Genomic DNA, 12,477 nt, shown 5'->3' on the forward strand with positions numbered 1-12,477 from the left:
CAGTTGTCCAGCAAAACCCTGGGATAAATACAAGTAGACTGGATCCCAACACTTAACCTTGGACACACAAAAACGAAGGCAGAGGACACGCGGAAAGCAGTACAGAAACGAGCAGAGAGAGCTGAAGTTAGGAGGAAGAAGAACCTTGACAAAGAGAAACGACAATCGAAGAGAAAAGACTTCGGTTGAATGACGAAGGAACTCAAGTCTCTAACATCTCGTTCACGTCATTAACTATAGTAGAACAGAACGTGTATTGTTGGATTGTGAAGAATAAAGTCAAGTTAACCGAAAGTATACAGTCCAAGTCTGTAGAACCAGCGCGTGCAGAGTTTCTTTCCAACGTAAGTGGGAAGTTATGCGAAACCTGGTCCTTCGCGCCAGATCCTGACAGAAGATGAGCGAAATGAAGAAAGAATCGAAGAGCATTAATAGCATTCTATCCGTTTGCATCCTATCCGTAAAGTAGTCACCCTTATCGGTGACTACTTGACGGATAGAATGCAGCGCGTGAAAATTGGTGATACTTATTCGGATTGGATGAGCGTGAAGCGTGGCGTGCCTCAAGGCAGCGTCCTGGGACCCATGTTTTTCAACATGTTCCTCAATGACCTCATCTTTCACATTAAGTCTGTAAAACTAAACACTTATGCTGATGACTGCCAACTGCACACATCTGACGTAGACCCAGTAGCCTTGGAACAGCGGAACAATCATGATGTACAAATAGCAAACTAATGGTTCGAAGACAATAGGATGAAAGCCAACCCCGCTAAACACCAAGGGATGGTTCTTGGCAAAACCGATTACCCTTTCTTCTTCTCAACCACAAGATACCTGGAACTTTTTGGAATAATTCTTGATAATGAACTTAATTTCAAGGAACACATATCCTCTGTATGTAAAAAAATAAATAATCAGTTCAGTGTCTTCAAAAGATTTGGCAAACTTATTTGTACCGAAATTATGCTTCGCCCTTACAAAACGTCGATGTTACCCCATTTCCTCTACCGTTCAATGATATGGCACATTTGTAATTCAGAGGACTCTGTTAAACTGGACACTTTAAATAGACGTATTTTAAGATTTGTTTTATAGGACTGGGACTCGAACTATGATGATCTTTTAGACAATGCAAGTCTGTGTGGTTTAGCCAACAGGAGGATACAAAATATGATTTGTATATTCAAGTGCCTCCATCCTGGTAAATATCCGTGCTATTTGAAACAACTGATCAAGCTAAGATCTACTGCTTACTCCCAAAAAGGGCACCAATATTTTATCACTTCCTAAGCCGTTTACAACCACATATGGTCTAAATTCTTTTAGCTATTCATCTGTTATGTACTGGAACTCCCTCCCTGACCACTTTAGAAAGACTGTAGATTATAGTGAATTTAAGGGCAAACTATTAGTGCACGGTTTCTGTTAATATTACATTAATATTATATCATATTATTATATTAATGATTATTATATTATTATATTATTAATTATGAATTTTTTTATCTTTTTAGCCTTGTTCTCGCAGTAACTTTTAAAATTAGTAACACTGAAATCCGAGGATAAATAAAGCTTATGTATGTATGTATGTATGTACAAGAAAAAGTCAAGAGCGGCCCACAAAAGTTACCTGACGCAGGTTTTTAATGACGTAGATGGACGCCTCGAAGGGTACACCGAGGAACGAAAAAATGGCGTTGTTCAGTGGAAGGAAATCCTCCAAGACCATCAAGAAAAGCTAAAGAATTTGAACAAACGAATTTTGGAGCTGATGGAGGCTGATGACGGCATCACTGAAGAGAATATGTCCGCAGAGTTGCTCGAAACTAACAAAGTAAAGTTTGCTGTGAAAGTGAGACTGTCGGCCATTGAAGAACGTTTGGTCGATATGCATCACGTACCAGCATTACCGCCCAGTCCAAGTAGTCTCGGAATACAAGAAAATCCACCAGCTCGACAGAGTCACCAGACCGCCCCAGTACCAGCAAAACTGCCAAAACTCAAAGTTCGAAAGTTTGGAGGCAACATCAGCAAATGGCAGGAGATTTGGGACTCCTTTGAGAGCCCCATTGACAAGAATGCGACCCTGGCCAAAGTCGACAATGTTTTTCTATCTGCGAGGCCTTCTCGTTGAGCCGACGAGGTCAACAATAGCAGGATTTTCCCTCACTTCGGCAAACTACAAAGCAGCGACAGAACTTCTGAAGAAACACTATGGAAAAACGGCGGCCATCCAGAGAGTGTACGTTAACGATTTGCTGAACATGAAACCCATTTACAGCGGGCAAGACACGAGGACTCCCAGAAAGTCAAGAATGTCAAGGAACGTAAGTACTTAAGTATGATAGATGCTTTAATTGCATTAGGAGAGGACATCTTTCTGTAGAATGTAAGAGCACTATAACTTGTAAGTACTGTAATGGAAAACATCATTCATGTCTTTGTTGTGCCGACCCCACCGGGGAGGGAAAAGCGCCAGAAAGTGAAGGGAATCCTAGCAATTTAGACTTGGTAGTGGGCAACAGCATGCATATTGAAACGGGAAACAGCGTTGCTCTACAAACAGCACAATCCCAAGTCACTGGGAAGTGCAGATCACGAATAAGAGTGCTTTTTGATACAGCCAGCCATACTTTGTTCATTACATCACGCGTAACTAAAATGTGCGGCCTAGAAATTGTCCGAAGGCACTGGCCCGCTGTCTACACCTTTGAACAGCGAGCAATAAGTTCTAACCTTAGGGAGGTGGTTGGAATGCCATTGAACCCAGTGGGGGGCCGAGATGTAACATTCATAGAGGCCTTTGTTGTTCCCGAAGTTTTGAACGAGCGCCTGTACATAGTGCGTAACAATTATCCCCATTTGGCAAACATATGGCTTTCTGATGTTTCCCAAAACGAAGATCAGTTAGATATAGTAGAAGATCGGTTAGATATAGATATAATAATCCGCTCCTAATCGGAGCGGATTATTTACAGCACTTTCAAACAGGTAATGTTGTCTGGGGAGGGGTAGGTGAACCCGTAGCGATAGAAACTCATTTAGGATGGGTTATTTCTGGTCCCCTGGGATATACTCAGTCTACAGATAGAGAGCGTGCAGTCAGTGTAAATTTTGTAGGAACAGACAGTGCAAGGCCAGGAAATTTAGCTGAGAGAGATATCCAGTTTCTTTGGGACTTAGGAACGCTAGGAATAAAAGGGAGTGACCGGGTATATGAGGAATTTGTGGATAATATCACCTTCAACGGAAGCAGGTATTCAGTGAAGTTTCCGTGGGAGGAAGGGCGCAACTCCTTAGATAGCAATTACGAGTTTAGTTTAGCACGTATGAAAGGACAGGTTAGGAAACTTAGAAAGGAGCTAGAGGTTTTGCAAGAGTACGACTCAGTTATTAAAGAACAGTTAGTTTCAGGGGTGATAGAAAGGGTGGCAGAATTAGAGGAGTCAGATAGAGTTTACTATATCCCACATTTAGCGGTCATACGCAAAGAAGCGACCACGACCAAACTCAGGGTTATGTATAACGTGTCAGCAAAGTCAGGTAAGGGGGCAGTATTACTCAACGATTGCTTACACAAGGGACCGTCCCTCACCCATTTTATTGTTCGACATTTGGATTACATTCTAAGAGAAGAGGGTAGCGCTCGTCGGCAATATAAATAAGGCGTTTCTCAACATAGAAGTGGACAAAGCAGACAGGGATTTTCTATGGTTTTTGTGGCTGGAAAACGCGACCACCTTCGAAAGCATGATTGCTGTGTACCAATTTTGCCGCGTAGTGTTTGGTTTAAACGCGTCCCCATTCCTTTTGAATGCCACGCTAAGACACCACATCTCGTGATTCAAGGACAAGGACGAAGACCCAGGATTTGTAAGAAAGATGAGAGAAAGTTTCTACGTAGACTATTTAGTGACCGGCGAAGACGACACAACTAAAGCCTTTTCTTTGTACGGCAAGTCCAAGGATAGAGTGGCACGCGGGGGCTTCAAATTGCGAAAATGGATGACTAATGACAAGATGTTGAAAGGCCTAACTGATGCAGAAGAGAATCATGAAACCGCAAGCGGAAGCGTTACAAGTGAAGAGGAAACGTATGCGAAGTTTACGCTAGACTCGGAACTAAGCAAAGGTCGGCCAAAGGTTTTGGGTCTCCCATGGGATTCTGAGAATGATGGAATTTGTTTGTCTTAAGAAAATTGTCGCGAAAGCCCAAGAAATTTCAACGAGAAACAGACGTTTGCTTGCTATTTTGGCCAGCATGTTTGACTCCGTGGGATTAATCCGTCCCATCACTGTTTGCATGAAAATGTTCTTTCAAGAGCTGTGCCACGAAAATCTGGGATGGGACGACAAACTTGGAGGCAAAGCTGAAAAGAAATGGAGGGAATGGGTTTTAGATCTATCTAATATCAAGGGGATTTCAGTTATAAGGTGCCTCGACGATAGTCGAAAACAAGAAGTGCTTAAATGCTGCCTGCACGGTTTCGGCGATGCGAGTAATAGAGCGTATTGTGCTATTGTTTATTTTGTTTACCGCACTTGGGACTGGATGTACACAAGACTGTTAGCCTCAAGGTCGAGGGTTGCACCGCTGAAAGCGCTGACAATTTCCCGACTAGAGCGTATGTCCACAAGAATCTTAGCCCAACTGATGAACACAGTAAAGAAAGCCTTTGCTGGATTCAAAACAGGGGGAGTGGAAATAGTTTGTTAGAAACAGGGTGAACGAGATTCTGAAACTCACAAGCAAAGAGGAATGGAGATGTTGCCTGGGAGAGGACAACCCCGCTGACATTGGTTCAAGAGGAGCAATGGGCTCGAAACTAAAAGATTCCGAACTTTGGTGGAAAGGGCCACCCTGACTGCGCGAAGAAGAGAGCAAGTGGCCAGCAAACCAAATTATCACTTGCAAAAAAAAAAGAGCCAGGAGCAAGTTAAGGAGGCATGCTTAATGATTGGAGTTGAGGAGTGGTGGACATCGATCGTCAAGGTAGGATGAGAAACAGCATGGGTGTTACGCTTTGTTGAAAATTGAAGCCTGGCAGCACAAAAAGAGGTGAGTTGATTATCGCTAAAAAAGAATGGGTAAGGAAGGCACAAATAGACTAACGTGTCAGTGGTGGAAGGTCAAGCACGAGCAAAATGACGAGGGTCGATCTGATGAGACACTTGTGTAATCAAGCAGTCCCATATGAATCCCTCAAGCATCTTAGCAAGAGTGCATGTCAGAGCGATGGACCTGAAATGGAACGATCGTGTAGAAGTTACAGTGCAAAAAGGAAACAGGAGGCCAAAAAGGAAACAGGAGGCTTTACTCTTTAAGGGTCCTTAAGCAATGTGGTGCGCCTCCAACTTGACTGGCTAAGGTTTCTACAACCATTGTTCGCCCTGTTCTAGAATATGCTGCCCCTGTCCGGCAAAATACCAGATTTTATATCTTATAAGATTGAGAGCATTAAGAAAAGGGCTATGTGCATCATTTTTCCTTTAATGAATTACACCAAGGCATTAAATGTCCTTAATTTGACAACTCTAAGTGACAGAAGCGCCCATCTATGCCAGGTTTAAATTGTTAGACACCGGAATGAGATTCACCCCTTTCATTTTACGCTCCCCAAAAAGGACGAGGTTGTCCATAATTATAATCTTAGATCTGACATTAGCCGTTGCACGCGTCCTTCTTGTAGAACAAGCGCACGCAAGAGTTTGTCACACATAAGTATACCTAGTGGCTTGTACAACTATACTTCTAGTATTTATGGGATTTATTGTATTATATTTTAGTATTATATGTTTTGTAAATAGCTCTACAATTCAGTCATTCTTTATATTGCTGCAATGAGTCTTAATAAACAGTAATTTATTTATTTATTTATTTATTCAATCAGATCTAAAGTGCCAAAAAACCTCTGCAAATTTAAAAGGCGTCTTAGGTCATAAGGAGACCGATGGGGCTCTAAGATGCGGTGGAAGATTAGCGAATTCGGATTTGGCGGTGGAAGCACAGGAGCCAATTATTTTACTGTTTCGCAACCAAAACAATAGGAGAATGTCACGATAGAGTGCTACACGGCAGCGTGAGAGAGACTCTGGCGGAGCTGAGGTCAAAGTTTTGGGTCCCGAAAGGTCGGCAATGCGTAAAGAAAGTTTTGAGTAGATGTGTAGTCTGCAAAGATTAGAGGGAAAAGCCTATGGCGCACCACGCAGTGCAGCGTTGCCAGAAGTTGAAGTCAAGGAAGCACAACCGTTTTGGAACGTAGGCATGGATTTCGCTGGGCCACTGTACGTTAAGGCGCCAACTGGAGGGATGAAGAAAGTGTACATCACGCTATTCTCTTGTTGCGTGACAAGAGTATTACATTTAGAACTTGTTGAGGACTTGTCGGCGGAAACTTTCATTCAAACTCTAAGGCGATTTACAGCTCGGCGAGGCACGCCTGTCCTTATTGTGTCTGACAACATGAAGACTTTCAAAGCATCAAAAAAAGTGCTTAAGAAACTGTACGACCACCCCGAAGTGACGAGAGAGCTTTCAGTTAAGAAAACAGAGTGGAAGTTTACCTTGGAGAGAGCTCCTTGGGGAGGGTTTTTTGAGCGGATGGTGGAATGTGCGAAACGTTGTTTGCGTAAGGTGTTAGGTACTGCACGATTGACCTTCAACGAACTGTTCACTGTGTTGATCGAAGTGGAAGGAACTTTGAACTTTCGAGCACTAACCTATGACTACCAAAAGGAAGGGTAGAAAATTTAAACACCCTCCCCCTTGATGTTTGGACAGAGAATCAAGGCAATGCCGAACGAAATCATCGAGGACGAGGAGGAAGGTCAGAGTAGATACACTAGGAGATTCAGGTATTTGAGTGTTAGGTTAGCACACCTTTGGAATCAGTGGAGGCATGAGTACTTGACTAATTTGCGCGAGTTTCACTACAACAAGGTAAGTGATGACGCAAAGCCTGTACAAGTAGGTGACATAGTTACAGTATATGAGAAAAATAAGACACGGGGAGAGAAAAAGATGGCAGTGGTAGAAAGCCTTATCAAAGGTAAAGATGAGGTAGTTAGAGGAGCAAACATTTGGGTCATTGCTAAAGGAGAACCCACATGGATGTCCGGGGCGGTTCAAAGGCTATACCTCATAGAAGTAAAGCAAAGCAATGTCCAGATAGACACGCAGCGGGAAAGTGTTCAAGGGAACCCAATTGCTCAGCGGTGCAATCCGAGACGCGCCGCAGCAGTAGACGCATGTTGGAAAACAAACTTAATGCTTGACTCATAGACGGGTCAAAGGGGGAAGAGTGTTGTGGAAAGTTTCCATGTGCTCATAAAAAAGTCTTCCTGTTTTGGTACATTCAGTAGTTGATTGACTAAGCTATTATTTCGTGTCGCTAACAATGATTTTTGAGTAGTATAGTAATTGGGGTGTTTGAATCTTTTGAAAATGATCTGAAAAAATGATCATGCAAAGTATGAACAAAACTGAATTGTAAAATCTAACCAAAGACCACAAGACCAAATCTAACAAATCATCTTATAAAAGTATGAATTGTAATAAAGAATTACATGATGCCTTAATAGAAGTAGAAAGATATAACTGTCCTTTCTGTGATGAAGTTATCCAAGAAAATAAACCCGTTGAAGAAACATGCTGTGAGAATCAAAATATTCGTTTAAAAAAATGGTTTCTTTGTTTGTATTAATTGTGGACAAGTCCCGGGTAAATATTTCAAACATAATACCAAGTTCTTTGATTTCTATGAAAACCGGTATAAATCCAGCAGAAAATCAGTCTATATCAGAAAATACCATGTGGATAATGTAATCTATGATGTTTGTGATGAAACCCGCATTCAAATATCCAGAAACCAAATCGAAAAAATTATAAAAGTCTTTGATCTCATTAAAAAAGTTCAACCTCAAATAAACAGTACAAGTAAACGAATGATATCGAAAAAGTTTATCATTGGTAAGCTAATTAATATGATGAATTTATCACCAAAAAAAATACAAACTTCAAAATCAAACAAGGCTATTGAATGATATGAGCAGTATTGGGCTCAAATACAAAATTTCGTCGGAGATGAAATCAATTCAATCATCAATCAAGAAATACGGCGTTATAATTTATCAGCATCAGGTGCTAGATCAGTAACTATGTCATCGACGTAGCGCATCATTTGTCCTAACGAATCAATGTCACATTCACCGCCTCTCAATGCATTTTTGATACTTATGAACAAGTGTTGATAGCTTTGGTAAGCATAGGTACAACTCTGAATATTTAAATCGAGGTTTTTATGAGCCGCGAATCTCTGGATAAGAACAGAGATTGTTGATATTGCAACTACTGAAATACCTCCTGTAGCGAAAGCAGAAGCCACACTTCCTGTTGCAAACATTAGAGACAGAGTTACCGATTAGCTTGATTTTTTTAATCGTTTCATTAACTTTTTATAAGCCCAACATTTACGATGATAAACCTTAAAATAAGTCTTTGACTCTTCAATTTGGTCTTCAGTCAGTTTACTTGATATTTGAATCCAATTGAATATATCCTTCTTTTTCCCAATCATATAAATATTAGATAGATTAATCTTGTTTGGCTATCATGATATAACTGAAATCTAATCCATCGAGAATCATATTACTATTATCTGTCTCCAGTGTCAGCGATGTGTTTACTTGGAAATATAACATTGCTGTCTTGGCTATTGTTACCCAAGAATTTTTAGTGTTTGGAAGTACAATCATAACGCCATTGCTAGTAGACATGAATGGTTTATCCAGAACGAACTTGAGATGTAACAAATGTATACTTTTTACGCCATCGATGAATGTGACAAGGTACAAACCAGAATTATTGACTATTAGTTTTCCGTTATCGCTTGAATTCAATGTGAAATCAACATTACAGCTGAGACACCTTGCTTTTACAGTCCGATGTTCCATTAATGTAAAACAATACTCTTGATTTATTATAATGTGCTAGTTTCCCTCTGTACCAAATCTTTTTTGTTTCATTCGTTAATTCTGTTTTACTTGCCTTAGTGTTTTGTTTGCAAAGATGTTTGAATATATCAACGTATTTCTTAGTCATTGGATTCCTAGCCGACGACAGTTCATTATTTAAAAACATTGGTGGATAAATGTACAGTTTGCTATCGAACAACGAATACCACTTATCCCAAAATTCAACCGGTATGTCGTTATGATACCCTTTACAACCATATATTACTACCCATATATTTCATTTTTGATCATATGCCAGACCTGGTTTGAATTTAACTACAATATCCCACACGAGGTAATTCGGTGTTGCATCACTCCATTTGTTCATGTGAACAAGGCTTCTAACATGATTTGAAGATCGATTTGTTCCTTGCCTTGATACTGTCTCAACAGAGCTTACAGCAGTCACTCACATGAGTGACTGCTGTTTATAACCATGTGTCTCTTTCTAACCTTGTCAAGGATATGGAGAGGTTTTTTATTTGCCCTGGTGTTGAACCTTCAACATGTAGTGATGTGATACAGCATGTCATTCCAAAGTTTGTGGATCACTTGAAGGAAGAAGAACCATTCCCAAGTAAACAGTACTGGCATGCTAAGGGTGTGAACTTCTGTGTGAAGACAGTAACTAGCTGTGTATGTCTTGCTCCAAATATACTCATGCAGTCGACAAAACAAATAGATCAAAGCTGAAAAAATTATCAGAGCCTGCTCACATCAACTCTCCAGTATCCCAAACACCACCTGGGATAATTAAACTCACACTCCAGATGCAAAGATTAAAGTGTGCAGAACTTGAGCGAAAGTTGAATGAGATGAAGGCTGAAATAAAGAATTCCATCATCGAGGTTGGCCATGAGCTCAGCAAGGATCTGACATCAATTCTGGGGGAAACCAGTGCTAGAATGACTCCATTCATAGAGTTATTTTGGTAGCAACATAAAAAAATGTTTTCAAGCAGTGCAACTGGAGTGAGGTTTCACCCTGTGATAACAAGGTACTGTTTGTCATTGGCACCAAAGTCTCCATCCTGTTGTGAGGAATTGAGAAACAGTGGAATTCTTGTGTTACCTAGTAAACGGACTCTGGACCTCTTCTAGGGCCTGCAACAAGTACTGTGGAAGATTGGTGAATGTAGGTGTCGCATATTCCTGAAGAGGCCTAATGAGCGTGCAGTGCGCCCCGAAAATGTCAGCTTGGGACACTCCACAGCATTTGAGCGTTCTGATGGCATATAGCCTGTGCTTGGCCTTCTTAACTATATAGTCTCTGTGCTCCCCCCATGTCAAGTCGCTTGAAAAATAAACCCCAAGAAATTTAAACGACTTGACTCACTCAATTACAGATCCGCTGCTTACCAGGGGAGGGCAGACGACACTATTATAGCGCCATAGATTTACATTTCTTGGGGTTGAGACATTATTATCTGAGGCAAGTGCCTGAATAGAATTTATAATGTAATCCATGACTGACGGCGAGTTCCGAGGAACAACCTCCATCACTGTGAGGTCGTCCATGTATTTGCCTCTAGGGCCCCAATCTTTGACTAGCTCATTGACCATAATGGCGAACAGAAGTGGACTCCAATTTGTCCCTTGAGGAATTCCCCCGTTAAGGTGGAGACAAGGAGACGATGAATCAGATATCCTTACACATTACGATCTCTCAAGTAAAATGGCGGCTAGGCATTTAACTGAGCAGGGGTGTAAATTAAGGGATTTAAGCTTCATTAACAGAATGTTATGATCTATCAGATCAAAGCCCTTTCAGAAATCCGCAAAGAAGAACCTAACCCAGCAGTTCCCACTGTCCAGAGTCTCGTAGGCGAGGTGAAGGAGGCAGCAAATTGCATGGCATGTTGACTTGCCAGCAACTGTGAACTGTTTCGGGTCCAGTTCGCACATCACATCCGGAAGGATTCTTCTTAAGGTAAACCCTTCCATAAGCTTCGCCATCTGGGAGGTAAGCGACATGGGCCTGGTGTCATCTTCTATCATCTTAGCAGGGGTTTGTTTCGGCAGGGGCCTCACAATAGCACGCTTGAGCAGGGAAGGGAGATAACCTTCACGAAGAGAAGCGTTGTACAGATCCACGAGAACTGAGGTGAGCTCAGGAGCAAACACCTTTAAGACCACGTTGGGTATTTCATCAGGGCCGGTGGACTTCCTGGTCTGCACTGCTCTTGAGGCATTAAGTGCCTCGTATTCAGTAACCCATATCTCATCAACAATGTCAGCAACTGTGTGACCCTGTGACCCAGCTTCAATGCCTGGAATATATCTTGAGCTGATCTAAAGCAAAGCATGCCCTAGCCGTATCCAAGGATCCTAACTGACATGAGTCATAAAAGATCGACGAATATGAAAGAGGCGAAGAGATGGCCTGTAGCATGTAGGCACAATTTGGCTAACGTAAAAGAATTAAGCACAGCAGAACAAGAAATCATGACAAAAAGAAACCTTCAAGGAAGAAATAACAAAATCAACACCCTTGAATCCAAAGTGTGAAGCCCTTGGAGAAGACATCCGGAGTGTAGGATAGAGGAACCTAAAGGAGTCAGTCCTCTCTCCTATCTGCACCCATTCCTAGATTGAGACAATGTAGCCAACACATCAAGCAAGCAAGTGTATCTCAAGACATAAAGCACCCCGTTGTCCTGCCAGGACAGAGATATATCAGCAAGCTTGCTGACTCTTTCATTAGAAGACTCTAAATCAAGGAAAGCGAATTACATTAAACAAAATCCATTTCTCTGGTTACTGGATCATAGACAGTAGCTCATTTTTCTTCAAACTAATCTTTGATTGCATCACATGCAGGAGGCTCAGAGCAAGGGTACAAAAATGGTTGACCTCCCAGCAGATAGGTCAACAGCCAGCTCTCCTTTCTCATGCTGTGAAGTGGGTCTTGGCACATGACAAAAGGAAATCTAGAGGTACAGAGTACTATTCACATGCCTAGTCACAAGAGCTATTCACTTGGAGGTAGCTAACACCATTGAGCTTCCTCGCCCTATGCACAGTGACAATGGTTCTAACCTCATCAAAGCATGAAGAGATCTAAAGAATGCATTAGCTGGGATAAACCAAGACGAAGTGAAGGCAGAAATGCTGAAAGAAAATTACGATGCAGACGAAAGTTAAACTTAACAATCCCTCTGCTAGCCATATGGTTGGAATCTGGGGGCACCAAATCTGAACCGTGTGAGGTGTGCTCTCAGCTCTGCTGGAAAAGAATGGATAGTAACTAAATGACGAAGCCCTACAAACCTTCATGTTTAAAGCAGAGGGGGAAGAGAGGAAGTTCTCAATGGAGGACTGGAAGAAGCTGGATGGCTATGAAACAGAGAGTTTGTTATTTGTGTCCCGAGCTTGGCAATGTGGAGCTTCAATTGCATGATTCTCATCGGTTTAGTTTAAATTGTGTAAAGCCAATGGCTACCAAAACATCAGGTGAGCTAAT

The 12,477-nt window shown here is 41.6% G+C and overlaps 2 protein-coding genes across 2 annotated transcripts; both read left to right on the top strand.

The window, feature by feature from the left end:
- The first annotated feature begins 4,177 nt into the window (after positions 1 to 4,177).
- LOC148726944 (uncharacterized) lies at positions 4,178 to 4,720 on the top strand. Its single transcript, XM_088726408.1, has one exon. It carries the CDS (start codon positions 4,178 to 4,180, stop codon positions 4,718 to 4,720), a length of 543 nt encoding a protein of 180 aa, XP_088582534.1.
- Positions 4,721 to 6,163: 1,443 nt separating this feature from the next.
- On the top strand, positions 6,164 to 6,748 carry LOC111334836 (uncharacterized). Its single transcript, XM_022940652.1, has one exon. It carries the CDS (start codon positions 6,164 to 6,166, stop codon positions 6,746 to 6,748), a length of 585 nt encoding a protein of 194 aa, XP_022796387.1.
- The last annotated feature ends 5,729 nt before the right edge of the window (positions 6,749 to 12,477 follow it).

The sequence above is a fragment of the Stylophora pistillata genome, chromosome 7 (genome assembly GCF_964205215.1).
Source record: "Stylophora pistillata chromosome 7, jaStyPist1.2, whole genome shotgun sequence".
Taxonomy (NCBI): domain Eukaryota; kingdom Metazoa; phylum Cnidaria; class Anthozoa; order Scleractinia; family Pocilloporidae; genus Stylophora; species Stylophora pistillata.

Coding starts and splice junctions, on each gene's coding strand:
- LOC148726944 (XM_088726408.1), top strand. CDS start 4,178: ATGGAATTTGTTTGTCTTAAGAAAATTGTCGCGAAAGCCCAAGAAATT.
- LOC111334836 (XM_022940652.1), top strand. CDS start 6,164: ATGTGTAGTCTGCAAAGATTAGAGGGAAAAGCCTATGGCGCACCACGC.